Source organism: Mirounga leonina, unplaced genomic scaffold, assembly GCF_011800145.1.
Source record: "Mirounga leonina isolate KUSES-001 unplaced genomic scaffold, KU_Mleo_1.0 Mir_224, whole genome shotgun sequence".
NCBI lineage: Eukaryota > Metazoa > Chordata > Mammalia > Carnivora > Phocidae > Mirounga > Mirounga leonina.
Window position 1 is genome coordinate 20,642,034 of NW_023270615.1, and position 27,630 is coordinate 20,669,663.

Below are 27,630 nucleotides of genomic sequence, written 5' to 3' on the forward strand. Positions count from 1 at the left end.
GGCCCTGTGGTGAAGAGCGTGGTGGGGAGTGGCTCTGTAGCCAAGGGTACGGCGTGGCAGGAGCGTGGCTCCGTGGTGAAGGGCGTGGTGGGGAGGGCAGGGGCGTGGCTCTGTGGTGAAGGGCGGGGGCGGGGGGCGTGGCTCTGTGGTGAAGGGCGTGGCGGGGAGGGTGGGGGCGTGGCTATGTAGTGGGGGGGTGGGAGCCGGGGGCGGGGCCTGACCAGGAAGAGGTGGCGGTCCTGCGCCGTGCCGTTCTTGGCCGACAGCTTCTGGATGGGGCCCTCCTTGATCAGCTCGTTGGCGGGGTTGACGATGTCCTCCTCCCCACCCAGTCGCTCGTACACCTCCAGGAGCTTGTGCATTTTCTCCTGTGAGAGAGACAAGCCTCAGGCCCGTGGCGGCCGCAGGGGGACCCCGGGGTGAGGGGAACCCCGCCCTGCAGGCGTGGCCCGGAATCAGGGAACCAGGACGGGGCGACGAGCAGGTGTGCTGCAGGTGGGAAGGAGTCCACCCTGGGGGGGGGCCTCGGGCCTTGTCCGCACCCCTCAGAGATGGAAACCCACGGGGGCTCCCCCAAACGTCCACAGGCTCCAAGAAGCAGTTCTATGGCCTCCATCAGATTCAGTCGTGGGGAGGTGGGAAGGGAAATTTGACAGAAAGGACCCAGAGTGAACCATGACCTGTCTGGGTTGCAGTGGACACCCCACCGTGGGCCTGATCTCAGGCTGGTCTGTCCCAGGGGCCCCAGAACAAACCTGGGGACAGGCAGCTAAGGAAGACACGGGACTGGACCACACGTGGCAACGGTCATGCTAAAGTGAGCGGCTGCCTCTCGTTTCTCACGTTTGAGAGACGTGGGGTCACACAAATACTTCACTTTTCTTCCTCTCAAAAAACAGCAGTGCCCGTGTGAAAATAGGTCTCAGGACTGGGAGACACTGGGGCTGGGTGGGGACTGTGGCGGCCTAGGGAAGGGCTGAGGGCACAGGCTGTGGGGCGGGGCTTACAGCGTTTCCCAGTAAAGCCAGGAGTTTGGATCCTCCTGTGACCCACCCTGATCTGTAATCCTCGGAGAGGACTTAGAAATTCTCCCACAGGCCACACAAGGGACAGGGCCACCTGGGTCACCACAGGGCGTGGGCTCCCGGAGAGCTCCCGCATCCGCAGACCCCAGGCTTCGGAGGTGGAACATCAACAGGGGATGCCGTCCCCTCCACCTCTGCGCTGTGTCTGGAGGTGGGGCCCTCGGGAGGGGAAGTTTAGACGAGGTCACGGTCTTGGGGGTGGGGACCCCACAATGTGGTCGCAGCACTGACAGACACCAGGGAGCACGCTCTGCCTGCCATGCAGATGCAGGAGGAGACCCCACCCACACACCAGGGATGGAAGCTGCTGGTACCCAGCTGTGAGATACACAGTGTGGCATGAGCCCGTCTGTGGGATCTTGTTCCAGCAGCTGGAGCGGGCTAAGAGGGAGCCACAGAGCTAGTAACAGACAGGCCTGTCTGGCTCGCGGTGGAGCCCCCGTCCACGGCTGGGGTGCCTGCAGTGGGGCCCTCGGGCGTCCTCCAGGAGCCCCACACTCACCATTTTCCGAATGGCGGCATTGGAGTGGTTGGCAGCGGTGGAGATGAGCTCCAAGGACCCTGCAGGAGCAAGACGTGGAGTCAGGCTGCAGGGTGCCTGCTGGCCTCTGCAGGGTGCCTGCTGGCCTCGGCAGGGGCTGCCCTGCTCCCACCCTTCCCTGAGGGTGTCCGGGGCTGCTCACAGGCCTGGCCCAGGCAGAGGTGGGGCCCTGCAGACACAGTCCGTTTGGTGAGGGGGTCTGCTGGGGCTGGCACCCTACGCCCCATGCTGCCCCCCAGCCCCACGAGGCCCTTCCTGGGCCTGAGCTCTGCCAGCATCCAGCCCCCTCCCCAGAACCAGGGTCCTCCCCTCACACGGCAGTGGGGGTGAGGCGGTTTTCCCCTCGCAGTTACTTCCCGAGATGTGCCTGGGGGGCACTTGGCGATCTGCCCCACTCTGCCCCTGCCCCTCTCTCTCCTCTCTCTCCGTGGGTTTCCAGCAGGGGCCCCAGCTACCACTGCCCAGCAGCCCCACGGCCTGGCGGCAGCTGGGCTCACTTTCCGCATCCTTCCGGTCGGGGGCGTCTCCTGGGAGCCTCTTCAGATAGTCCTTGAGCAGCAACTCGTAGCGTGGGACCCTCTGAACGGGCTCCAGCATGTGGTGCTGCAGCGTCAGGTTCCCGCACACCTCCTGCTTCTGCGGGGAGACAGGCAGCCCGTGGCACCTGCAGATGCACTTGTGGACCCCCCACCCCGCGTCTGGCCTCCACGGCACCTGCACCCTACTGACTACAGACCCGTTACAGCAGGGTAAACCGAGGCTTGGAGAGACTGAACAACGGAGCAAGGACCCAGACCCCCCGTGCTGGCTTTATACAGGTCCTCGCAGGAGAAACTGGTCCTTGCGTGACGACTTCCCTCACGGGTAGCCCGCACACCGCACGTCCACTCGCTCGCTCACTGCTCAGGTGCCGGAGGCTGGGCCTCTTCCCTCCCTGGACACCAGGAGCTCTCCCAACAGGGGGACCCGTGGCCTAGAAGCCGCTCTGAGAGGGGCTGCGCACTCTGATGTAAGTGTGACCCTGAGTGCAGGCAGGGGTGGGCGCTCAGCACCGCTTACAGGCTCCCCAGGCCCTCGGCCACTGCACCAGCTCCGTGTGTCCCGCCGGGGACCCAGCCCTTGCTGCCTGCCTCCTCTTCCTGCAGGTGCCCCGCACGTGCTCCTTGGTTGAGACCCTCCTGCCGTCCCCTGCGCCTGCTGGGGGGGTACGCTGTCCCCTGCTTCTCCCCGCCTGCCACCCGTGCCACTCAGGGCCCACAGTGGGACAGCCTCCAGCTCGAAGGACACGGCAGGGCCAGAGAAGGCCAGTCTGCAGCTGTCACTGAAACAATCCTTCCTGGGGGAGAATTACCAGGAACGGGATATTCACGGAATTCCAAAGTATCTCCCTGCACTTCCTAAGACCGTGGGGGCACACCATGGGGGGCACACCTCATGCTCTAGCAGGGGCGCAACCCCCACACCTGCACCTGCCTACACCTACAGCCTCCCAGCGCTCGGGCCAGTGCTGGACGCGGGCAGTGCGAGCCCAGTTCCCGCTGGTCACTCGGGGCTGTGGGTCGGCCACAGGCACAGCCTGGGAAGCTGGAGGGGGCGATCCGTGCGCACAGCCGGGGCAGGCCCAGACCAGGGGTGAGGGTGCTGGGGGGAGGAAGGACTCGGCATTGGAACTGTCCTCTCTGGGCAGGGATGGGGTGCTGAGGGACGCAGGGGGCATCTAGGACTCCAAACTAGGAAGCCAGGGGTGACCCGATGGCCACAGGATCTGGGGGAAATGCAGAAGGCTACCGAGGAATGCGTGTATGTGTGAATGCACGCATGCACACACGTGTATGTATGGTGTGTGCTAAGACGCTCCATGTGATGTCCGAGCACAGTGCTTAGGGTACATGGGATGTTGCAACAAGAGGCTGACTAGTCACAGAAAGAAAACTGGACTCTTACCTCACACCACAGTCCACCTGGAAACTATTCTGGAATAGCAAGTCTAATCTTTTTTAAATGAAGCCATATCAGTAGAAGAAAAACATTATCTAACTGTGGGATAGAAAATGCATTTATAAGCATTACTTTGAAGATTTTTAAAAGCGTTATTTTATTAAAAAACTGGTGAATGTGGGCGCCTGGGTAGCTCACTGAGTTAAGAGTCTGCCTTCGGCTCAGGTCATCCTGGGATCGAGTCCCATGTTGGGCTCCCTGCTCGGTGGGAAGCCTGCTTCTCCCTCTCCCTCTGCCTCTGCCCCTCCCCCTGCTTGTGCTCTCTCTCTGACAAATCTTTTAAAAAATCTTTAAAAAAAAAGATCTCACTTTAAAAAACAAAACAAAACTGGTGAATGTGGTTATTTAAAAACCAAAAATTTTGTTTGGGAAACATCAAAAATAAAATTAAAAAATAAAAAATCAACGGGGAAAATAATTTGTAAGATACAGGACAGATAACAAAAGATGTTCTTAACATATAAAAACCTGGCAAATTGATAAGGAAAAGCGACACTGAAGAGACGATAAGGGGCTATTTGCAGGAAGAGAGAAAGAAGGGGGACGCGCAGGTCCCCACAGGCCTGCATGGCCAGGGAGGCACCTCGGAGGGAGGCGGGAGTCGCAGAGTCCGCCCAACAGTGAGGACACAGATCATACACCCTCCCGTGAAATGACAACAAGGATTTGTGTCCCGAGTGACTCAGCAGAGCTGGACGCGTGTCGTGGCTTCACCGAATTTCCCCACGCTCGAGCAGGACCGCAGTGTGTGCCGTGCAGCCGGCCGGGCCACCTACCTGGATGCCATGGACAATGTCCTTGAACACCGGCGAGCGCTGGGTCCAGGTGCTCACCAGCTCCGCGGCCCGGTCAAAGTTCTTGACATACTCGCCGTACATCTTGAGGAATGGGGCCAGCTTCTGCAGGATGTCCCCGAGCCGGGGTTTTGTGTCCCTTTGTGGGGGAGAGAGGTCATCAGAGAAACAGCTTGGGCCAGGGCGGGACGGGGACGTCCCCTGGAATCCATGGGGCAGTGGCCCAATTCCCAGTGCTGTGTGATGGTGGGCAAACCGGCCACCCTCTCTGAGCCTTACTTTCCTCTCCTGTATCGTGGGGGGGGGAACCGCGTGTTACACGGAGGTAAACGAGAGGATCACGTGGGCCCTCATGCGGGCACAGGACCGCGGCTCCAGGCCAGGGGTGCCAGTGGTGATGCGACAACTCAAATGACAGGCCACGCATCAGAGAGAATCCGTGAGGACCCATGTTACCCCTTAGAGGAGCCAATTTCAGGAACAATGGGACAAGCGACGCTGGCAACGTCACGGGAAAGCAGCAGGTTAGTAGTAAAATCAGCACACACAGGGATTTGAGAATAAATTTCAAGAAGCATAAAATATACCAATAGTTTTTTGACCTTGGAACCACAGTTCTAAGGGGAAGCGACCCTAAAAACATCATCAGAAAGCAAGCGAGCGTGTGCCCAAAGCCATCGCGGCGGCATCAGGAGAACGTGCTCTGGCGGACGTCCCCGGAAGGCAGGCTGCCTGCGAAGGCAAGTGGGCCAGCCTTCTTCCTGGGCTCCTTCCCTGCAGTCTGTGCACGAGGAGTCTCTCTAGGGCCTTGAGAAGAAAACCCATTTTTAGCAAGTGTGGACAGAAGGTCAATCGGGCCCTGGGCTGTTATCAATGGCTGTGGGGACACAGTGTAACCTGCTCTGCAGGGGGAGTCTGCTCCTCACAAAGACCCACAAAGCGACAGGGACCCTCACTGGGCCAGGCAAGAGAAGGGACGCCTGCTAGTCAAGGCTCCTGGCCTCAGTGCCCTCACTTGCCTGGCTGCAGCTGGAGAATGGGCTCTTGGGGACCCAAGGGGCTGAGCTCCTGACGCTCCCAATGCCCCGGAGACCCACGCTCCGGCTCAAAGTCAGGCCGGAGAAGAGGGAAAAAGCACTGGCGACAGTGGGGGAAGCACGTATCGTGAACAATGGCAGGTGGAGGGCCATGCCTGTGATGTTTTATTATCCTGACGCACAGTCGAGCGGGCCCTCCCCTAAGAACGAGGAGAAGCGGCAGAGGGACAGAAGGACAGCCCCTGGGGGCAGCCGGAGGATCCAAGGTGCCCTGGGAAGGGGAAAATCTCAGTTTTTAAATCAAATGTGGAGTATACATGGGGAGGGAAAATACAGCTGCTAGCTCTGTTTACTTGCTGTTTGGTGTTCACGGATCCCACAGAGCCTGAGCGGGTATTAAAGTCGCTATGGTGTGCACATGAAGAAGCTAAGGCATGGGGACACTGCGGGTCAGGGTTGGCCAGGACCCTGCAGGGAAGGAGCCAGGGCCTGTCTCTCAGGCACACGGACTCCGACTGAGAGGCCGCTGGCCATGAGAATCCCACACAGCTGCGGGACGGAGTCGCCGGGAACCAGGAGCCGCACTCACCACTCCTGTGTGATCCGCGTCTGCAGCTCGGGGAGAAGGAAGTGCCCATGGAAGCGATAGATGGAGGAGATGTTGGAGAAGATGCCTGTGGTGACCTCCGAAGGGATGCCTGCTTCTGTCAGCTGGGTGCAGAAAACCTGGGGGTGCAGAGGCCCCGGAGCGGGCGCTGAGGGAGGGGCTGCTACAGCTGCCTTCGCGGGGTGGGGGGGCCCTCGGGAGAGGTTGCCACAGCCTCCTGTTTTCTTTCTTTCTTTCTTTCTTTTTTTTTAAAGATTTTATCTACTTATTTGGCAGAGAGAGACACAGCGAGAGAGGGAGCACAAGCAGGGGGAGTGGGAGAGGGAGAAGCGGGCTCCCCGCCGAGCAGGGAGCCTGACGCGGGGCTCGATCCCAGGACCCTGGGATCACGACCTGAGCCGAAGGCAGACGCTTAACGATTGAGCCACCCAGGCGCCCCTGGCCTCCTGTTTTCTTAACAAACCTCCGCTTCATCGAACGGGCTCAAACCTACGGTTTTAAAGCAAGCTCCCTCGTGGCTAGGGACTGCGGGTGAGGCAGACACAGTCCTCTGCTGACGTGGACAGGCCGTCCTGCCTGCGCCCACCTCTCAGGGGAACTGGAGGGTCCCGATTCCCCTTCTCCGCTCTCTGAGCTACAAACAGAACACCTGGCAGAACTCTGGGCGTCTGCCTGAGGTTTACTTCCTGTGCTCCTAAACCCCGGGCTGCTACGGGGACATTAAGATTTCCAGAGGCCATTTACATGCTCAGATAATGCAACTGCCAGGAAGAATCCCCCCCCCCCGCCCAGGTGACGGGACAGGACCTTCACCCCAGAGCCCCAGGCTCAGACAGCAAAAAGGAGGAGCTTCTGGAGGAGACTCACAGCCACCTGAGTTTTAGTGTGAAGTCTCTCACACTCCGGCTGGAAGGCCCGGCCAGCGCTGAGCCTGGGACTTTGCCTCTGACTGGCATAAAGGCGGGATCCCACCCCGGGAGCTACCTGGTCTAGCAGGTGCAGCCGCTGCACGTAGGTCTCCTCGGTGTGCAGGAGTTCCTGGGCGATGTGGAGCAGCTTCTGGGGCTCGGAGCACTGCAGAGAGAAGAAACACGGTGCCCTGGGGAGGCGGGGTCTGACACTGGGGGCCACCAGGGGGCCTGGGGGCTGGAGGAGGCCACTAGCACTGGGGCAGGGAGCTCAGTCCTCACAGATGGACTTTTCAGGGAGGTTTCTGGGGAAGGCACAACAGCTCCTGCCAACCCCCCCAAACAGCTTCTGCATCCCAGAGACAACTCTGCCCTCCTGAGACCTTGACCACACAGCAGCCACATCAAAGTATTCTGTGGCCTGCCGTCAGCAAGATGGCAGACTAGAAAGCTACAGGCCCCCCTTCCCCCAGGGACATGGCACCAACAACGTAGAGACTACAATCCCTCCGTGAGAACTCCAGAAAAGAGCTGAGAAGCTACTGCCCCGAGTCACGGTAGGGGATTCCAGCAAACGGGAAACCCGGCAGCAACCGGCATGCCCTTTTGTGTCCTTCCCCAGGCACCATAGCGTGGCCCACGGGAGACGTCGTCCCTACGCTGGAGGTCCCTGTTCAGGACGGAAATGAGGTGGTGAGCCGCGCATCCAGTCCCCCGGCTGGTCTGCGGGCCATCGAGGGACTGCTGGCTCCTGTCTGCCCGACTGGGGACGTGATCCACGCCAGAGTTTTGAAATCCCTGGAAACAGAGGCCAGCTGCGCATGCGACAGAAGGCTCTAAGTTTAAGGTGTTTTATGTAATTTCAATAGTAACCACAAGGAATATATCTACCAAATATACACAAAAGGAAACGAGAAGAGAATCAAAACATACCATTACAAAAATTCAATGAAAAATAAGGCAGGCTCTAAGGGACAAAAAAGCCGTAAGATATGCAGAAAACAATCATCAAAATGGCAACCATCCCTTCCCTAAAATTAATACAATATCATTTCTTACTTTTAATTTCTCTATGCTTGATAAAAGATAAAATAAAAAGATATATATGTCCTTTTGCTTTAGGTATATCTCTTATAAGAAACACATCATTGGATTTTAATTTTTAACCCAATATGAGAGTACTGTTCTTTTAATAGGGGACTTTACCACATTTTTTGGGTCATTATATATATATTTAGCCTTAACCTCTTTCATCTTGCCTTAAAAACTTTTTTTAAAGTTTGCTTGTTATTGTTAGGGTGATGTATGGAATTGTCGAATTACTATATTGTACACCCAAAACTAAAATAACACTGTATGTTAACTAACTGGAATTAAAATGAAAACTTCAAAAAAAAAAAAATGACAACTGTCCCTCCCTATCAGTAATTACTCTAAATGTAAATGGATTAAACTCCCTAATCAAAACACACGGATTGGCTGAATGGATTTAAAAAACAGCATCCAATACATGCTGTGCACAAGACACTCACTTTAGATTTAAGGACACACACAAGCTGGAAGTGGGAGGATGGGAAAGATCCAGCGTGCAAACAGAGACTGAACGAGAGCAGGAGCGGGTACGCTGGTATCAGACAAAACAGACTGTAAGTAAAAAACCGTTACCAGATACGACAAATTACATCATATGATGATAAAAGGAACAACTCTCGGAAAAGACAGAACACTTACAAATACTTAGGTACCAGGGGCGCCTCACAGGCTCTGTCCGGAGAGTGTGGGACTCTTGATCTCGGGGTCGTGAGTTCGAGCCCCATGATGGGTACAGAGAGGACTTAAATTAATAAAAAAACTTTTAAAAAGTTCAAGCAAGTATTTATGCACCAAACCTCGTAAGTCCTAAATACAGGAAGCAGCATGGTACCGGCCAGGACAGGCAGACAGGTGTGTGAACAGACACACAGACCCAGACCCCTCCACCCAACAACAGGAGAAGGCACATTCTTCTCAAGTGCACATGGAACAGTCTCCAGGACGGTCTACATATCAGGCCCCCAAACAAGCATTAACAAACTGCAGGTTGAAACCATATAAAGTATCTTTTCCAATCACAATAGAATGAAAGTAGAAATTAATAGCACAAGAAAAACTGGGAAACCCACCGATAGGTAGAAATTAAACAAGGCAGTCTTCAGGAAGGGTGGAAGAAGTCACAAAGGAAATTAGAAAAATAGCTTGAAATGAAAATGAAAACACAAACACCAAAACTTATGGGACGCAGCAAAGGCCACTCAGAGGAACGTTCGTAGCCATAAATGTGTGTGTGAAAAAGGAAGAAAGATCTCAAATCAATGACGTAACTTCACACTTCAAGAGATTAGAAAAAGCACACACTAAACCCAAAGCAGTCAGAAGGAAGGAAATAACAGATCAGATCAGAGATAAATGAAACAGAGAATAGAAAAACAATGGAAAAAATCAACAGAACAGAGTTGTTTTTTGGAGGGATCAACAAAATTCACACACCCTTAACTAAATTAACTAAGAAACAGAGAAGACTCAAATAAGTAATATCAGAAATAAAAGACGCAGAACCGACATCACAGAAATGAAAAGGATCACGAGAGACTGATGTGAACAATTATGCTCCAAAAAAATGGACAGCCCAGATCAACGGATAAATTCCTAGAAACAACCAAGACTGAAAACATGAAGAAACAGGAAATGTGAATGACCAACAGTGAGTGCATTGAATAAGCAATAAAAAAACTGCCCAGCAAAGAAAAGCCCAGGACCAGATGGCTTCCCTGGAAAATTAAAACCAATCTTTCTCAAATGCTCCCAAAACACTGAAGAGGAGCCAACCCCTCTAAGTGCCGCCTGATGCCAGAGCCGGCAGAGAGCCTACAAGGACGCTGCCGACGGACAGCCCTGCGCAGACTGACATCAGCAAACCTGACTCAACGGTACAGAGGAGGACCGGACACCACGACCAAGGGAGGTTTATTGTGGGGCTCAACACACGAAGAGAAACCCTCCTGATGACCCAACCGATGAAGAAGCAGCATCTGACAAGATTCACCGTCCCTCTGTGACAAAAAAAACGGCACTAGCTGGGACCTCCTCCGCATGACAAAGGCTGACTTCCCGTGTGGGGGAAGGGAGGCACAGGGCCCCGGGGCTCCTGGTGCACGCCTCACCCCTTGGCCAGGACGGGCCATGCCCGCGGAGCAGACAGACCCAGAAGTGTCGGCATCTCTGCGTTACAGACGCGAAGGCTTGGGCCTTCCCCCAGAGCCTGGTGTGGGCAGGAGCGGAGCAGGCCTGGGGTGTGCACTTGCCCCCACCACCTGGGAGACCGGGGCAGCCAGCTGAGCTCCCCCCACCCCGGGAGCACGCCTCGACAGCCACGGTGGTGTGGCCCGCAGTAACCACATCACTCGGTTTCTATGTGGTAGGACGTCTGCACGTCTCGTGTCCTTGTTGACCCACGTGGTGTGCCCTTCACGCGAACCAGCCTCCGCAGAGCCACCCCAGCCCCTCCGTGGGCTCTCACGGCTCCCCTGCCCTGGTCTCCCAGGACCAGGTGCCACACATCTGGGACACCTTCTGTGCAGGCAATCCTAAACCTGCTCACCCTGCTTCACCCATTCCTTCCCACGGAAACCATAAGACAGGCTCTCATGCACAATTTCCACCCCCTCTGCTCCCTGACCCACTCTGGTCTTTCGCGGGTGGCCCCGGGGCCTGGCCTGCCCCTCCTCCTGGGAACTGTAAGTGACAAACTCTCTTTTCATGGCAGTTGTCCCCTGATCTATTGGCATTACCATACCCGAATAATAACAAAACCTAACTTAAAACATGCGCCCCCCCCCCCCCGAAGTTGGCTCACACCAGTGTGGGCACGAGGCTGCCCTTGGCCCGCCCTTCGCCCGCCAGGCCAGTAGATCTGGCGTCTCCTGTGCTGCTCGTGGGACCCGGTCGTGACGCCATTCTCCCCACACAGGCGGTGTCTCTGAGCCGGGGCCCTCGGCTTCATTTCCTCGTCCCCATACATCCCAGTGCAGAGCCCAGAGCCCAAGATGCTGTTGGGATGCACGTGGGCTCTCTCACAGCAGACCCGCCACACCATGGGCACAGCTGCTTCCTGGCGTCTGCTCGGGGCTCGGCTCCCGAGCCGGGGCTCCGTTCCCACCCCTGCCACACCCCATGGTGACCCTCGGTTCCCTGTTTATGACACAGGGGCTCTGCAAGGTGGGCAGCCAGCCCTGGCAAAGGATGTGGTGGTGGCTCCGTGAGCGACCACCCCCGTGGCCCCAGGGGTGGGGTCCCTGTGCCGTGTGGACGCAGAACCTAGGCTTGGGAGTGAGGTCATTGCCTGAGGTGCCGGGGCCCCTGCCCTCCCTGCCGACCCATCACTGGGCCTCTCTGACCTCACGACCCCTCAGAAGAGCCCCTGCCACCCCAAGACGTGAGGGCGGCCTACCTTGGCCAGGTCCGCAGGGGCCCCAGGGGGGCAGTTCTCGGGGTCAGGCTCCTCACCGCTACCTTCGCCCACGTCGCTATCGGCTGCCTCCTGCAGGACCTTGCCTTCTGGGGCTGCGTCCAGGTGCGGCCCCGGGACTCCGGGGCCCCGGCCAGCCTCGCCGCCCTCCTCACAGGGGAACTGGTCACTAGCCATGCTGCAGGATGGACTGTCGATCCCGCTGTCCCGGTTGGGGAGCTTAGCAGCACCGTTCAGCTCCCTCAAAGGGCCCGTGTCTGGGGGGCCATTCCCTGCAGCAGCTGGGCTGCCAGGGCTCCTAGGGTCGGGGTCCTTGCCGTGGGCTCTAGGCCCGAGTGGCAGTGCTTGCAGCTTCCCTGGGTCTGCCCTCGGGAGCTCCAGGGAGGAGTAGCCAGGCCCAGAGTCTGGCTCCCCCAGGGCAGCGATGGGGGCCTGGGCTGTTGAGGAGCCCCCTCCTGACTCCATCCTCACAGCTAAGGTGCCTGAGCTCCGTGGGGAGCTGGCCGGGGGGCTGCCTGTGGGGGGAAATGAGCAGGGTTAGTGCCAGCCAGGCATGGACCACCCCTGCATGCAGCCCAGAGTGCAGCCCCCAGGTGTCTCCCCCCAGAGAAGGGCGGAGTTGGGAGGGGGCCGTGTGTGAACAGCCCACACAGCTCCAGCTGGGTCCTGTCCAGACAGGCTTTCGGGAATGGCAAATGGAAAGCATTTTATTTTAAAAATAAGTTTCTTCTATGTTAAAAAAAAAAAAAAGGAAAGAAGGAAGGAAAAGAGACAGAGAGGAGGAAAGAGGGAGGAAAGAAAGAGGGAAGGTAGGAAGAAAAAGAGACAGAGAGAGGGAAGGAAAGAGGGAGGAAAGGAGGAGGGAAGGAATCCCACAGCGTGAAGCCACCTGCCACTCAACACATTTAAACCACACGCACAAAAATTACCGTCGTGAGCGCGTGGGTCAGGTCAGCTGGGTGCTCTGCACCCCGGGATGTGGTTCTGAGGGGCCCCCTCGGCATCACTGTGACCCGCACCGTCCAGAGACCCTGGGCCAGGGAGGCCAAGGCTTTGCCCCAGATACACCCCCCCCCCCCAGCGCCACAAAGCTTCCTGGAGCTGCTTGTTGCTTTCCCCGACCCCCTCTCCTGGACGCCGTCACAGTGGAGAGGTGAGTCAGGAATCGTGGGAGGGTTGAGGGGGGACGGAGCCAGGGGAGATCACCATTCCCTAGAATCTTCCTTTGACCCCACTCACCTGACGCCCAGGTCTCCAGGGAGGGCTCTGCTCTTGGCTCCCTGCCGGCCGTGCTCGGGGTCTGGGTTGGCTGCCTCAGGCCGTGAGCATGAGCGGGGCTGGGAGGTTGGCTGAAAATGTCCTTCCTGTCCAGCAGGTTTGACACAGGGGTCCTGCAACAACAGGACAGGAGCATGAAAGCTGCCTTCTCCACCGCACCTGCGGCGGCCGGCGTCAGACCAGCTCCAAAGGCAGAGGGTGGAAGGGCAGCTCCGTGGCCCCGCCCAGCGCGGCCAGCCCTGGACAGGTCATGGGCCGCAGGCAGACGGAGCACGTGGCTTCCTGCCCGAGTGCAGGGCCAGCTCTGAGCGCCCAGCCCAAAACCCCAGGCCAGAGCTGACCGGGGAGGCAGGGACCCGCCCGGTGTGCACAGGGCCGGGGGGCACCTCCCAGCCACACCCGAGCACCCTCCTGACGTCTGCACACACAGGCGCCCAGGGCGCACACCCACAATCAGCCTAGCGGCCCGCAGCTCCAGCAGACGCTCCCCTGCCCTCGCAGACCAGGCTGAGGGGCCATGCGTGGAGACGCAACGCCCTCTCGCTCTCGCACAGACCCGCGAACGTGCCCAGGGCCTGCCCCGCAGTGCCTCGCAGGCGGGAAGACCTCCGGGCAGAGTGCGGGGAGCGCGGCTGCCACGCTGGGGCCGCTGAGCCGGGAGGCCCCGCTCCGCCTGCGACAGCCGGCTTCCCAAGCGGCCAGACTGCCCGGGGGGACCTCTCCCCCAGCGACGCCAAAGCCAGAGCAGGGTGCACGCGCATCGTGGCCCCTGCCACGTTCCTGGCGGGCTTAACGGGCAGAAGAAAGAAGGGCTCCAAACGGAAAGGACATGCTTTTCCGCATCCCTTTCACAGCGCAAGAGAGAAACCCCGGTTCCCTGCCCAGCCCGCAAACGCGCGGTGGAACGCCGCCACGCGCTCAGCCGCCGTGCGTCCAGTGGGGCCTCCGGACCCAGGCGCAGCCTCCGCAACCCCGCCTCAGGGAGCCCGCCTCTGGCCCCCCTCGGCCAGGCAGCGAAGCACCACGCCCCCAGCAGGTGGAAACCGGTGCAGCGCCCTCAGCCGCCGCTCTTCCTGCAGGGACGGGCCCCGTGGACCCGAGGGACGGCGCCGAGACCAAGCGGGGGGGGGGGGGGGCCACGGGGCAGAGCACCAGAAGGAGAGCCCCGTCAGGGCGCAGAGGCCTGCGGGCCCCGAGGGCGGTCCGCACGCGCGGGAGCGCGCGGGAGACGCGGGAGGGAACCGCGGTGGCGCAGGCGGGGCGACGCTGGTCCCCACCGGCGCTGGGGGGCGAGCGCCCCGCGGGGAGCTCTGCCCGGGTCCGGGACGCCCACCTGCTCACTGGCAGCATCACTGCTCCCCCGAGCAGCGCTCGGAGCCGAGGCGAGAGCTCGAGCCGGGCGGCGTGCGTGCGTCCACAGGTGCGGACGCACACGCCAGCTTCCAGAGCTGAAAGCCCCAAGGTGAGGAGGCGGAGGGGGACCTGCAGTCGCTGCGGGAGATGAGCGGGTCTGCGGGGACAGCGGCGGAAGCCACCCGCACTGAAGCGCACGCAGACAGCGGCGCGAGCAAACGTCCCGCGGCTCGACGTTCGCGTAGCTGGAGCCCCGGGAGGGGAGCGGGCAGGTGTCTGCCACCTGACGACCCCAGCGCTGAATCCCAGCAAACGCCAAGGAGGGTGATGCGCAAACCCCTCCAGGACGCCGCGCGATGGCTCCGCGCTCGGCGGAAGCCGACGGGCAGAAGACACGGCACCCCTGCCTTTCCGTCTACACAGACTTCCAGGAGACACACACCAACCTGCGGTCCCGGGCAGCGCACGGGCTCGCCGTCGAGCCTGGGGCGAGCGTCTCGCAGTACGCATGCGTGTCGAAACGTCAGGGGGCGCCGTGCACATGCGCAGTCCCCCGTGTTCGCACACCGCCCAGACGGCGATGCCTCCGACTTGCGCCACCTTAGCAAGTCCGTGCTCCCCAAGTGCCATCTTTTTTTAAGTTTTTATTTATTTACTCGAGAGAGCATGGCAAGAGAGCAACTGCACAAGCAGGGGGAGCAGCAGAGGCAGAGGGAGAAGCAGGCTCCCCACTGAGCAGGGAGCCAGATGCGGGGCTCGATCCCAGGCCCTGAGATCACGAGTGGAAGGCACACTTCACCAAACGAGCCACCCAGGTGCCCCGCAAGTGCCACTTTTACAGAAGGGACCGGGGTCGGGCAGAGCACAGGTGGCAGGCCCGCAGCCTGGGGAGGCATCCTCATCTGGAGGAGTGGGGTGCGCCCTTCCCCTGGAGGCCCGTGAGCCGTGACCACCTCTTCTTCCAAGGGCAGCAGAACCAGCTCAGCCAGATGGGAGAGCCCAAAGCTCAACACAAAGACGTCCCACAGGCAGCCGAGTGTGGGGTACAACAGTGGAGACCACCGCCCCCAGTCTGATTCAGGAAGCCGAGGGAGGCAGCCCACGGCCTTGCTCACCTCAAGACTGGTCTCCCCGCTGCCTTTCCACGTCCAAGTGTGCCCTCCACACTGCACAGGGGAGCAGGGGGCTCTGGGGAGGGAACACACATATGCGCACGTGCCCACACCTACACACGTGTTTCCATACCACACACGTGTGCGTGCGCACACACACACGCATCATGTGCCAGGAGCCGTGCTCAGCACCTCTGTGCACTCGCTCACTCACAAACACCAAGGTGGGTGATGTTCTGTGTTTCAGACGAGGAAGCCAAGGCTGACCCCGGCCATGCTGGCCTGGAGAACCAGCCCCTGGACTCTGGGTTGGGCTCCAAGCTCATTCTGACACATCCAGGGCCAGGGTGGGGGTGGGTGAGAGCACGGGAGGAGCCACGGAGCTGTCGTCAGCCATCTCTCTCTGGCCCTGGCTCTCGCCTTAGAGACGCTGAGCCCCCAGCTGAATGAGGCTGGCTGCCAACCCCAGGAGACTCCGCCGGGGCCCTGGACACCTGCGGCCGCCACCACCCAGCATCGAAGCCCCAACACTGAGCCTGGGGGAGGTTCGGGCGCTGGAGAAGGATGGAGAAATTAAATGCGCAAGGCACTGCGGACCACTTAAGTGGCCCTGGAGCCCTGGCACTGCCCGGTGGCTGCCCGAGACAGGCAGGGACGATCCTGCACATGGGCCACAAGGCCGAGCACTGCCCAGCCCCACCTGCTGCTAGATGTTCCCTCCTCGGGAGCAACACAGGCACCCTGCTAGAGCCCCTGCCATCCCCGTCTCTTGCCGCCTGGCACCTAGCATCCCGTCTGCTCCCCACTGACAGCAGCTACCTCTGATTGGCCTCTGAAACTGTCCCACCCTGACCGGCACCAGCCCCAGGATTGTACGAGATGACGATGCTCAGTGGGGCTGCTCTCTCCCCCACCAAGCTCGGGTGGTTGCTCACATGCAGCAGGTCATCTGAACAAGTCTGAAAATACACAGGGAGGTCCCTGTGCCACCATGCCTGCACACAGGTCCACGTGGGGAGACGAGGCTGCAGAACCCACGAGGCCGTGTAGCAGTAACCCGGAGCTGCTTCGCTCCAGGGTCAGGCTCTGGAAGCACAGCCCTTCTCCTGGGGCCTCAGCCTGGGGTCTCCACCCTGTCCGCTGAGCACATGGAGATTGGCGCAGACGGTGGGGGCCACGTGCTCTGGGATGCTGCTGGGCTCAGCGAGACCTGGGGCCGGGGGCTGCAGGCAAGCTGAGCACAGAGGAAAGGAGATGGATCAACAGGGCGCCGTCCCTGCGTGCTGGACGCCCTCCTCAGCTCATACCATGCTTAAAGTTGCTGTGCTTTCAAAAGCTGTTCGAGCGACGCGTCCTTTTTAGAAAACTTAGAAGTTACGGAAAAACAAAAAGGAAATAAAAGCTTCCCGTCCCTGTGGCGCTGGGATGTCTGTGTGGGCAGCGCCCTATGGGCTGAATGGCCCAGTGGTGGCTCCTAGGGGGGCTGCAGCTTTTCTTAGAGATGCTGTTTTTGTTCCAATACCGAATTCCAACACCTGGTCCTCAAGAACGCTCTTCTCCCAGAAGAACTGAAACCAGAGAATTGAACAGACGCACACGCCCGTGATCAGAACCGCATCCTTCGCAGCAGCAGCCGGCCGGGCGAACGCACACGCAGCTCGTGTGCTCAGTGGCCACGGGACGTTCCTCAGCCCTCAAGAGGCAGGACACCCTGGCACCTGCCACAGCATGGACGGGCCTTGAGGACACGAGGCTGAGTGCCCATCACAGAAGGACAAACACCGTGTGAGGTCCCCGGAGTCATCAGATCACACAGAGTGGACGGCAGGTGCCGGGGCACGGGGCGGGGGGGGGGCAGTAGTGCTTAATAAGGACGCGGTCTCAGCCGGAGACGGAACATTCTGGAGACGGACAGGGAGGATGGCTGCAGAACCGTGCGAACACACGTAACGCCACTGGACAAAGTGGTTTCGATGACAAATTTTATGTCACATGTACTTTACCACAGAAAAACAGCTTTAAAAAAACGTTCTAGAAAATTCTTATCAGAAGCTGTGTGAATGAGGGCTAAGACAACAGTGATTCAAACGCCTAGAATTTACTGCCTGCCTGGGTCCTGGCCTGTCCTCGCACACCCCCAGAAACCCCTGGGCGCCCCGCAGACACGTGGCTGTGGCGAGGGCCTGGCCCCTGCTACTACTTATACCGCCCGGGCCCTGCTGCCCTGCCCTCCAGAGACCCAGCCCCGGGGGCGGCTGACACAGACCCCGAGGGGAGAGACTGTGTCCGAGCTCCACGAGGCTCCCCCCATGTGGCCCCCACCGAGTGAACAAGGGCCTCCTGGGGCCTCCTGTGTGGATCCGGGGAGGTGGCCGAGCATCATGCTGCTGGCCCGAGGCTTCGAGCCAGAGTGATGGGCTGCTCCCACCTACCAGCCGGGCCGCCAGGGACAACTTGCCGACCCTCAGTTTTCTCCTCTGTAAAACGGACGTAACTGCCCTGCAAAGTTCCCAAAGCCTGAGGCGGCGCACAGCACCGGACCCCACCCGGCCACCTCCTACGTGTTTGGCAGCCCAGCAGACGTACAGGGCCAGGACAGCTTGCCAGGCTGATGGGCTTCGGCCACTGACGCGGCCTAAAGCTCCCAGGGCCCTGTCACCGGCTCCATCCTGCAGGACTTGCTGAGGCCCCGCCAGGGCACAGTACCGATGATGTGTGCCCAGAGCTAGCTTAACAGAAGCTCCCAGACAGCAAACCCAGAAATGCACTGGGTCCAGCGCAACGAGCCATGACAGAAGAGCTGGCGCAGGCTCATGGGGCCACAAGGCACGCGGGACACATGGCACGGGGCCGCACGGCCCGCAAATGCACGCCACGCAGGTGCACAGCATGCAGGACGCACGCGCACGGGGCCACACGGCACGCAGGTGCACTGCACACGAGTCGCACTGCACACGAGTCGCACGTGCGGACCCCGTGGGCCTGCAAAACCGACCACCTGAGCTGCTTCCGCTTAATCTTTTCACTTATACATAATGTTCTTCTTTTCCTTCCTAGTTTTATTTTCTACTATCAACACTCGCATTCTCGTGTGCTTTCTTTGTCCTATTCTGTTTTTGTTTTGCTGTCGTCGGGGCTTTAACTACAGACACCGCATCACTGTCCGTTGTGGTGGAGCACAGACCGGTCCCCACGCAGCAACCAGCTGTGCGCAGAACAAGCTGCGTCTGGGCGGGCCCACGAAGCTCTGGAGCCCTGCTGGGTGACCTAGTGTCGGGCCCGCGTGCACGGGGCAGAGGTCCTCGGCCGACCTCCGGCACCCCGGGCTCCCCACGCAACTCCACCTTGGCTTATGTCTGAGACATTCACCAGAAGACCTAGTGAAACGAACAGACGAGAACCTTCCAAAAGCTTCCCACTGCACGGAGATCCTGACCATGCTCCCGGGGCCACCCTGTGTGCGTGCAGCCTGGCCCTGCTCAATCCAGGGGTCAATGCCGCTGGGGATGGGGGAAGCTCCGCACGGACACCCCCCAACCCCCCCATCACTCTCACTGCTGCCCTGGGACCCCCGCCTGGGGTCACTCCCACTGCCACCCCGGGGGAGGCCTTCCCACGAGGACAGGTCTCATCTGACTGCACAGTGACCTGCCGGGTTATTGCGCAAAAGGGAGACCAGGCAGCAGGTTCACTCTCCCAAAGCCACACACTTGTGGGGGCTAGAGCATCACATCCTGGGCGCACATGCACTTCATGGGGGTCCACTGGAGCCCCCAGAGCCGACCGGAAAGGTCAGTCACCGCCCACCTCACTGGGTGCCTACGTGGTGACCAATCATCACCACCATACGTGTGATCCCAGAAAGAGGGAACAGAGTCCCAGGCAGAGGGAACACCGTTCCAGACGGAGGAGCAGGGCAAAGGAGAATCAGCCCAGCCGTCTGGAGAATCGTACCTGGAGACTGAGGAGGTAGAACGTAGGGGTTGGAGCCAGGATGTGTCTCCCAGCCATGGGCAGCCAGGGGACCGTGCAGGTGAGTGATGCTCCATTCAGGGCTGGTTTCACGTGTCCTACAGTCTGACTTCCACACTCACCCCCTTTACTGAGGTGCCTCACTCTCCTCATCTGTCAGTGGGGGTCACGAGAACCCACCTGGGACAGGTACGGAGGATGTGGGGAGGCCAGTGCTCCCAGCCTCCCAGCTGGGACCAGCAGCTGCACCACTGTCACTGTTCGGAGTCCAAGGACATCCCCATCGCTGGGCTTTCAAGGGGCTCAGGGCAGCAAAGCCCCACATGTCCTGAAGGCCTCCATTGAGCCCCCCATCTGAGCTCTGGCCTTCACAGACCAACTGAAGGTCAGGCCTGTGGGTCAGAGCACACAGTCCTGTCCAGCTTCGGGGGCCCCTGAACTTTTGGAGGTGCTGGCCTTTGTGGGGAGACAGATGTCAAACCCAAGGAGGGGAACCAGGGCCTCTGGCCTCCTGCAAACACCCAGCTGGAGACAAACCACTTCCTCCCCGCGCACCCGACCCCGCCCTGCCCCAGCGAGCTGTCAGGCTCTGAAGGTCTGAGTGGGGCCCAGCTGGGCAGCATGCAGGCCAAGGCACAGGGCTCCCTCTGTTTCCTCTCCTTTAGGAGTGGCCAAGTACTCAGCCAGTTGCCTGCAAGCCCCGAGGGTCCCAGGAGCCAGGTGCTCTGAGGACAGCTGCGCCCCTGAACACACTCCCACTCTGCACAAACACGGCGCCATCTGGCTCCACCCCTCTGCCTCCCAGGACGTCCGCCCTGCCAGGAGTCGGCGCCTGGAGTCGGCAGGGTGGGCATCCCAGGGTGTCCTCCTCCCCAGTAGCACGCCACGGCCAAGCCCCATCAGTGTCTAAACTTAGCATCAGATTGCTGAGGAATCTTCCATAGCCACACATTTTGTGGGAAGGCCTACCCCCCTAGGGACTGCGTGGACCACTCACCCTTCCTCAGCCCAGGTAAAGGAAGACCCGCATTGCCCAGGGCCTCGGGGACAGGTGCGCAGGCTTGGCCCATGTGGGGGTCACCCTGAACCGGGTCAGCCTCAGACCCCGGCCCCTCCTGGGCTCAGTTCATCTTAGCAAGAGTCTGAGGCGCCCCAGACGACACCCAGTGCTGTCCCGGCCGATGGCACGCTTGCTGCGGGCTGTGCCCACAACACGCTGGCTCTTCACAAATCAAGCCGGGGGTACCCCAGGAGCCAAAGGAGCACAGACGCACCACTCACCCACCACCACATGGCTTCCTGCCTTGAAGTGACCAACCCCAAGCCGCTCCTGCTCTCAACCCCCTCATGCCCAAAAGTGCCCCTTGTAGGACTTGCACAGGCCCTGGGGGCCGGCGAAGACCCCAGAGCTAGCACCACTCACCTGCCGTCCCGGGAGGCCGCGCTTCTGCCCGGGGCTGACTTCAGGCTGCAGCAAAACACAACTTCCTTTTGTGGGTTTTGCAATACGGGTCACTAAAGATGGTGCCTTCGCATTTCCGCATCGTCACACGCCCAAGTTCATTGGTTCCCCAGCTGCCTCCTGTGTGAAAATACAGCCCAGACGGGCTGGAGAGCTGTCCAGGCCCCCAAGAACCCCTGCACCACGGCGCCCCAAGCCGTCCCGGGGTGGAGGCGATGCAGGCCGCAGCCTTCCCCCCCACTCGCCTCGTGGGCTTCTGGGCACAGACCTGCGGGGACACGACACTGGGACCCTCAGGGGGTCCCCTAGCTGAGAGGAGGCCCGTGGACCGTCAGGGGAGCACCCTTGTCACGGGGCAGCTCGGTGACCCCAGGAGAAAGTAAATGCACAAAGACGACTCCTGCAAAGCTTAGAGCGCGAGCTCTGCATGCGTTCCAATGGTGGCTTGTTCGTCCCGCCTGCATGCTTCTTTAGAAACAAACGGATTTCTTTGAGCCTTGGTGTCCTCGTTGCTGGCCGGGGGTCACCGTGGAGCCCCCCCGGGGCAGCGCCTCGCAGCCAGGGAGCACGCGAGCGCGAGGAAGCCAGCCCAGGGCAGCTAACGAGGGCGTCTCTCCAGCCCACGCAAGCCCAGAGCGCACAGCGGAGGCTCCCGCGCTCAGTTGTTGGGGGCGGGGGTGGTCAGGCTGCGGACGCTGCCCACTTTCCCTCCAGATAGTCCTCCTTCCAGCCTGGGATTTGAGGAAGTCTGTGAGGAAGCGGCTGACCGAGCAGCCAGCGGTAGCGCCATGCACACGGACAGAGGTGCGCCTCCCTCCAGGGACGGGAAGACCCAGGCGAGCACGCAGAGCGCCTACCATGCGGCCCCCAGCCGTCACCGAGGACCAGCGCTGCCCCACCCAGCAGGTGACAGGACGGCGGCCCCTGTCTCAGAGGCACCTGGGCTCACACCCCGGCTCACGGGCTGAGAACTCAGAGCCTCAGGTCCTCTGCCATAAAATGGAAAGGAGACGGGATGCACAGAGTTCTGTGAGGAACGCGGGCCTGGCCTGTGGCGGGGGGGCCCCTCCAGGTGCCAAGAGCAGCACCTGCCACCTTCCCCAGCACGGCCCTTGCCTGCTGACATCCCCGAGTCAGGAGACTGGCAGGGAGACCCCATCGGGACGGAGCCCTGTTGCACAGAAATGGCCTACGGAGGCAGGGCTGTGTTCGGGCAGCAGCCCAGGTGTCGCGACCCAAAGGTGATGGGCAAAAAGTGGAGTGGGGTGCAGCCGGGCTGGAACGCATCAGGCGGCGGACCTCTCCACCCGGGCGGCGGCACTGTCCAACAAGGAACGCACTAGCCGTCGTGCTTCGTATAGAATATTAAGCAGCATACCATGGCCCCTCGTGGCTGTGTTTCATCGGCACTTCCTTGAGCTCAAGAGCGTGGGACAGTGGGACGGCTCCCACTTTCTCCCAGGGAGTGAAACGACCACGCGGGCTGGCTCCCGGCCTCCCCGGCAGCAGGCAGGGCCGCCAGAGCCACGTGCCTCCTCCAGCCCTGGCCCCTCATTAAACACATTGAGAATTAATGTGTTTATTTTTTTGTAAACAAAACACGTCAAGATAACCAGATTCTCGGGGCGCCTGGGTGGCTCAGTCGTTAAGCGTCTGCCTTCGGCTCAGGTCATGATCCCAGGGTTCTGGGATCGAGCCCCGCATCGGGCTCCCTGCTCTGCGGAGAGCCTGCTTCTCCCTCTCCCACTCCCCCTGCTTGTGTTCCCTCTCTCGCTGTGTCTCTCTCTGTCAAATAAACAAAATCTTTTAAAAAAATAAAAGTATTGGGGCGCCTGGGTGGCTCAGTCGTTAAGCGTCTGCCTTCGGCTCAGGTCATGATCCCACGGTCCTGGGATCGAGCCCCGCATCGGGCTCCCTGCTCATCGGGGAGTCTGCTTCTCCCTCTCCCGCTGCTACTCCCCCTGCTTGTGCTCTCTCTCTCTCTGACAAATAAATAAAACCTTAAAAAAAAAAAAAAAAGATTTCCATGCTACTGCGGAAAGTCCCTTGACTATCCTCTTTGTCATTCCCCATACTCTTGTGGATTATTCTAATTGTCTTAGCATCTATAAGACCAAAAAAGGGGGTGGGTGCCTGGGTGGCTCAGTCGTTAAGCATCTGCCTTCGGCTCAGGTCATGATCCCAGGGTCCTGGGATCGAGCCCCGCATCGGGCTCCCTGCTCTGCGGAGAGCCTGCTTCTCCCTCTCCTGCTCCCCCCTGCTTGTGTTCCCTCTCTCGCTGTGTCTCTCTCTCTGTCAAATAAATAAAATCTTAAAAAAAAAAAAAAAAAGATAACCAGATTCTCTCTCCTGCCTTTAGGAGAATTCTGGGCACAAACAACATTAACATTCAGTGTTTACTGAACACGTTGTGGCAGTTCGGATCCGACAGTCTGTAGTCTGGTGTTCTGCCAGGCTCACTTCCGGACAAATGGAGTCCACTGTGTGGGTGCGGACACTGGGAGAAGGAACCCTCTGCACTGTCTTCGCAACTTGCCTGCACATCTAGAATTAGTCCAAAATCAAAGGCTTTTAAGTTCAACATTTAGTGTTTCCATGGTTGGAGCAATCCTGTTGTAGGACCACGAGCCACGCTGCTTCTCTAGAATCTTGTTTCTTCCAGCATTTCACGTCCTGAAAAGCTCCCTTGCTCCTCGGTGGCCACGGAGGCGGCACGAGGGACAAAGGATGGTAAAGAGTCACCAGACACAGAGCAGTTTGTCTGACGTTTACATGTGTGGAGCTGCCTCGACTCAACCCACACTTGGTTTTGTGGCAAAATGGCTCGGTTTTGTGTTTTTAAGATTCAGATGGCTGGCCCCCACTGGATGAGTCACCTGTGTCATTGAGTCTGGGTGAGGGGTGAGGGATGAGTGGGCTGTGGAATGATCCAGAAACTGATAGTTCGGGGCAAAGGCCAGGAACAGCCAGCTCAGGGAGAAGGAAATCTCAGTGGCCCGCACACACGTGGGGAGACAGCTACAGCCCACACCGAGGACCCGCTCTCCCCATCAGGCTAGCGAGACCCCTCCACATGACGGGTGGGGCAGAAGGGGACATTTGCCCTTTGACCCGGCACTCACCGCTCCAGAAATCGGTGCTGGCTGTACCTGAATGGATGTGTGGCAGCAAGGTGCCAGGTGGCTCCTGTGCCAGGGCAGGTAAGAGCAGGGCTGGAAACGCCAAGGCCCACCTTGAGAGCGCTGGCGGGTCGACCCCGTGGTCCCCTCCAAGTGCAGAGAAACCCTGTCTGAGGGTGGAGTGGCCAGACCTCCTCACGGGCAGACCCAGACGGTCACTAGAATGGGATAGCCACCTGGCCGCCAGATGTTCTAGTTGCGAGCTCTGTAAACTCTCAAAAACGGTTCCGGGAAAACATGCCTACCTCTCTACGTGGGGAACCACAAACAGGGCAAATTATTGACGCTTGATAAGTGAATTCCTGCATCTTTTCCATAACTTTGAAAAATTTAAAAAACTGTTTAAAATGACTATCTTATGGATGGAGACAGGGTGAGAGTGAAAGCTCTCTTAGATCTTTTTGTTTCTTTAACCATGTAACCATACCGTCTATTTTTCAATTTAATAATTTTCATATGACCATGGTAACAAACACAAATTTTAAAATTCCACTTCTTCTCATGGTTTGTCCCCACGGCAAAGGTGGCACAGAGCCAAGACTCAGGCTGGTGCTCCATAGGCAAGCACAGAGGAGCACACACGGGGGAGGATAAGACAGGAGGGAGCACGGGGAGGATGAGGACGGGAGGGAGCACGGGGGAGAATGAGGACAAGAGGGAGCACGGGGAGGATGAGGACAGGAGGAAGCATGGGGGAGAATGAGGACAGGAGGGAGCACGGGGAGGATGAGGACGGGAGGGAGCACGGGGAGGATGAGGACGGGAGGGAGCACGGCTACCCCAGAGAGGAAGGAAGGCCTGAAAAGGAGCCAGCAGTGTTTGAGGAGCACCCTTCTCCCCACACCGTGTGGACGGCGACCTGGAGCCTGGACGGAGGCAGCCGACACTAGCAGCTCGCAGCCCCGCCCCTGCCACGGCCCCGCCCCTGCCACGGCCCCTCCACGCGCCCGTCCTCCGTCCCGCAGTACAGCTGTATTTGTAACGGGGAAACCTGGAGATGTGAGGGTCTGACAGTGGAGAACTGCTCCACAACACGGAGTCTCTATGGTGAGTAAAGGGACTTAATTTGTTACGTAAGATAATTACTATAATAATAAGTTACATTAAATCAAAGTAAGACAGGTGGTGTCACACAGGGATAGAGAGGTATCAGTGGAACAGAATGGGGAGTCCAGATGTGCAAGCACATGCACGCGGCGGGCCGGGTTTTGGCGAAGCTGCCGGTGCTCGGGGCTGGGAAAGGAAAGCCCTCGAGCGTGCGCTGCAGCAAAAGGGGACACATCACGGACAGGTGAGCCTTGACCACCTCACGGCACACACACAAACACAGCTGGAACGAAGCGCAGTCTTAAGAGTGAGCAGGACTCTAGAGCTTCCAAAAACGCATAGGTGGAACGCCCGCGCCCCGGAGGCAGGCAGATGTCTCAGGCCTAAAAGCCACAGGAAAAACACTTGAGAAACCAAACTTCATCATCATGAGAAACGTGTGCTCATCCAGAGGCCCCATGAAGAAGATGAAAGGGAGAGCCGAGGACAGGAAGGAAATGTTTGTGATATATCTCTCTGACAAAGGACTTGTGCACAGAATATATAAAAATTTCCCACAAATCAATAAAGAAAAAGACAAATAATCCAATAAAAACAAGTTGAGGAATAGACTAGACCAGGCACTTGACTTTAAAAAGTTATCTGAACGGACAGTGAGCACCCAGGGAAGTGCTCCCAGGCATGACGGAGGTGTAAGCTAAAGCCTCGGTGAGACGCCACCACGCCCATCACGTGGGGGCAAGGACGCAGGGCAAGCAGGACTCTGTGACACAGAGCCAACAGAAGTGTAAAACTGTAAAACTGCCTTGGAAAACCACTTGGCATTTTCCCATGAAGTGAAGCATACACCTGCCTAGGACCCAGCAATTCCACTCCTGGGGGTCTCCCCAGGAGAAGAGAAAACATCTGTCCACACAAAGATTGGTCACCATGTCCGTCGCAACCCGATTCATCATAGCTCAAAACTGGAAATGAGCCAGATGTCCACCAACTGGAGAATGAATCAGCGAAGTGTGCAACCATATTCGTGATACAGAATGTTACTCAGCTACCATATACCAGCGATGTGGGTGGATCTCGCAAGAAGCCAGGTGCAAAAGGCTGCTCTAGATGAAGTTAAAGAACAGGCAGAACTAGCAAGGGAAGTTGGAGCAGTGTCACCTCTGCAGCTCTGGGGCGGGGGCATTGGTTTGGTCCGGCTACTGTGACAAAAATCCATACAAACAAGAGTGGAAATGCATTCTGTCCCAGTCCTCAGGGCGGAAGTCTGAGATCCAGGCGAGGGCAGGGCAGGTGTCCCCTGAGGCCTCTCTCCTGGCCTGGGAGATGGGCCACCTTCTCCCCGCGTCCTCACGTGGGTGTCCCTCTGGGCATGTTTGTCCTCACCTCCTCCTCTTATAAGGACACCAGTCACACTGGGTTAGAGCCCTACCTATGGCCTCATTTTAACTAATTACCTCTTTAAGGGTTCAATCTCTAAATGGGGTCACGTTGTGAGGCACTGAGGTTTAGGATCTCAGCATATGAATTTTGGGGGACACAATTCATCCCATAACACCACTTAAGGATGGGAACAGGCAAGGACATCACTGTTCTTGCTCCTCAGAGTGGCGGATGTTCCAGCCACGCAATAAGGCAAGGTGAGGAAGGAAGACGCACGCAGAGCAAATGGAAGGAATAAGTATCCATATTTGCAGATGACATGATTGTCTACAAAGAAAATCCAGAGAATCTACAAAAACACTGCTAGAGCGAACAAGTGAGTTTGGCAGGTCACAGACACAAGATCAATTCACAAAAATCGCTTGAATGTTTATACAGTGAACATGAAGTTACCAAAATCTAAAAGACATGATGCCATTCACACTTAAAAAAAAAAAAAAGCCTCAAATGTAAATTCAACAAAACACATTTACTAAGCTTGTACGCTGAAAACTGTAACATGCTGGTGAAAAAAATTCTAAAAAAAGAGGCATATTGTGTTCATGGACTGACGACATGACAGAAAGATGTCATTTTTCTCACAAATGATCTATGGGTTTATTTCAGTTTCTATCCAAGTCCCAGCAAGGCTTTTTGTTGAGCCCATTCCGGAATCTACGCGGAGAGCACAGGCCCCAGGGCCTCTAGGCTGAGCATTCTCGAAATGACACAAGTGTACTCATGGGGCGCAGGTTAGCGGGCGGCGGGGGCACGGGAGGGATCCTGGGCGGCTGCGCGGTGCAGACCTCCCCGCCGTGGCAGGCGCCCCACAGTTCTGCCCGACGTCACCGCTGGGGGAGGCTGGGCAGAGGGTACTTGCCATCTCCGCAGTACTCCTCGCAGCTGCGTGTGAACCTGCAGTTACTTATGGCAAAATAGAAAGCTGCACTTTTTGAGTCCCTTGACTGTTAAGAGAAGCAATGAGCTATCCAGGGAAACACAGCAGTTCCTGGAATCCTGAGCATAACCAGAAGTAGAGGTGGCCGAGACCCCAGGCCTCGTAGCTCCCCCGCTAGACCCGGCACACCCCGCCTGCCTCGCTCTGCTCCTGCACCGTGCACGCCCCACTCGGGGGCGCAGGCTGGCCATGGGGGGACGGTGTCCAGCACTAACATCTTCTCCACAAGCTGGGCGGGGAGCAAACGGGCCGGGCGGGAGGCGGGTGGGACCCAGCGGGCTTTGGATGGGGGCCCCTGGACACCCACCCCAGACAAGACCCAGGAAAGGAGCAGGGCCCCGCTGCGGACGCACTCCCACCACTGACCTTCCAG

The 27,630-nt window shown here is 58.6% G+C and overlaps 1 protein-coding gene across 1 annotated transcript in view; it reads right to left on the bottom strand.

Annotated features, from left to right (window-relative positions):
• Positions 1-20,687, bottom strand: part of FGD3 (FYVE, RhoGEF and PH domain containing 3) — a 37,386-nt gene extending 16,699 nt beyond the window's left edge. The window contains exons 1-9 of the mRNA XM_035029252.1: positions 20,613-20,687; positions 12,714-12,865; positions 11,457-11,989; positions 7,047-7,136; positions 6,045-6,181; positions 4,401-4,557; positions 2,124-2,262; positions 1,588-1,646; positions 222-368 (exon numbers count right to left, since the gene is read on the bottom strand). Coding sequence (XP_034885143.1) covers positions 222-368; positions 1,588-1,646; positions 2,124-2,262; positions 4,401-4,557; positions 6,045-6,181; positions 7,047-7,136; positions 11,457-11,939 — 1,212 coding nt within the window. The 5' untranslated portion in view covers positions 11,940-11,989; positions 12,714-12,865; positions 20,613-20,687. The remainder of the gene's footprint in view (positions 1-221; positions 369-1,587; positions 1,647-2,123; positions 2,263-4,400; positions 4,558-6,044; positions 6,182-7,046; positions 7,137-11,456; positions 11,990-12,713; positions 12,866-20,612) is intronic.
• Positions 20,688-27,630: the final 6,943 nt, after the last annotated feature.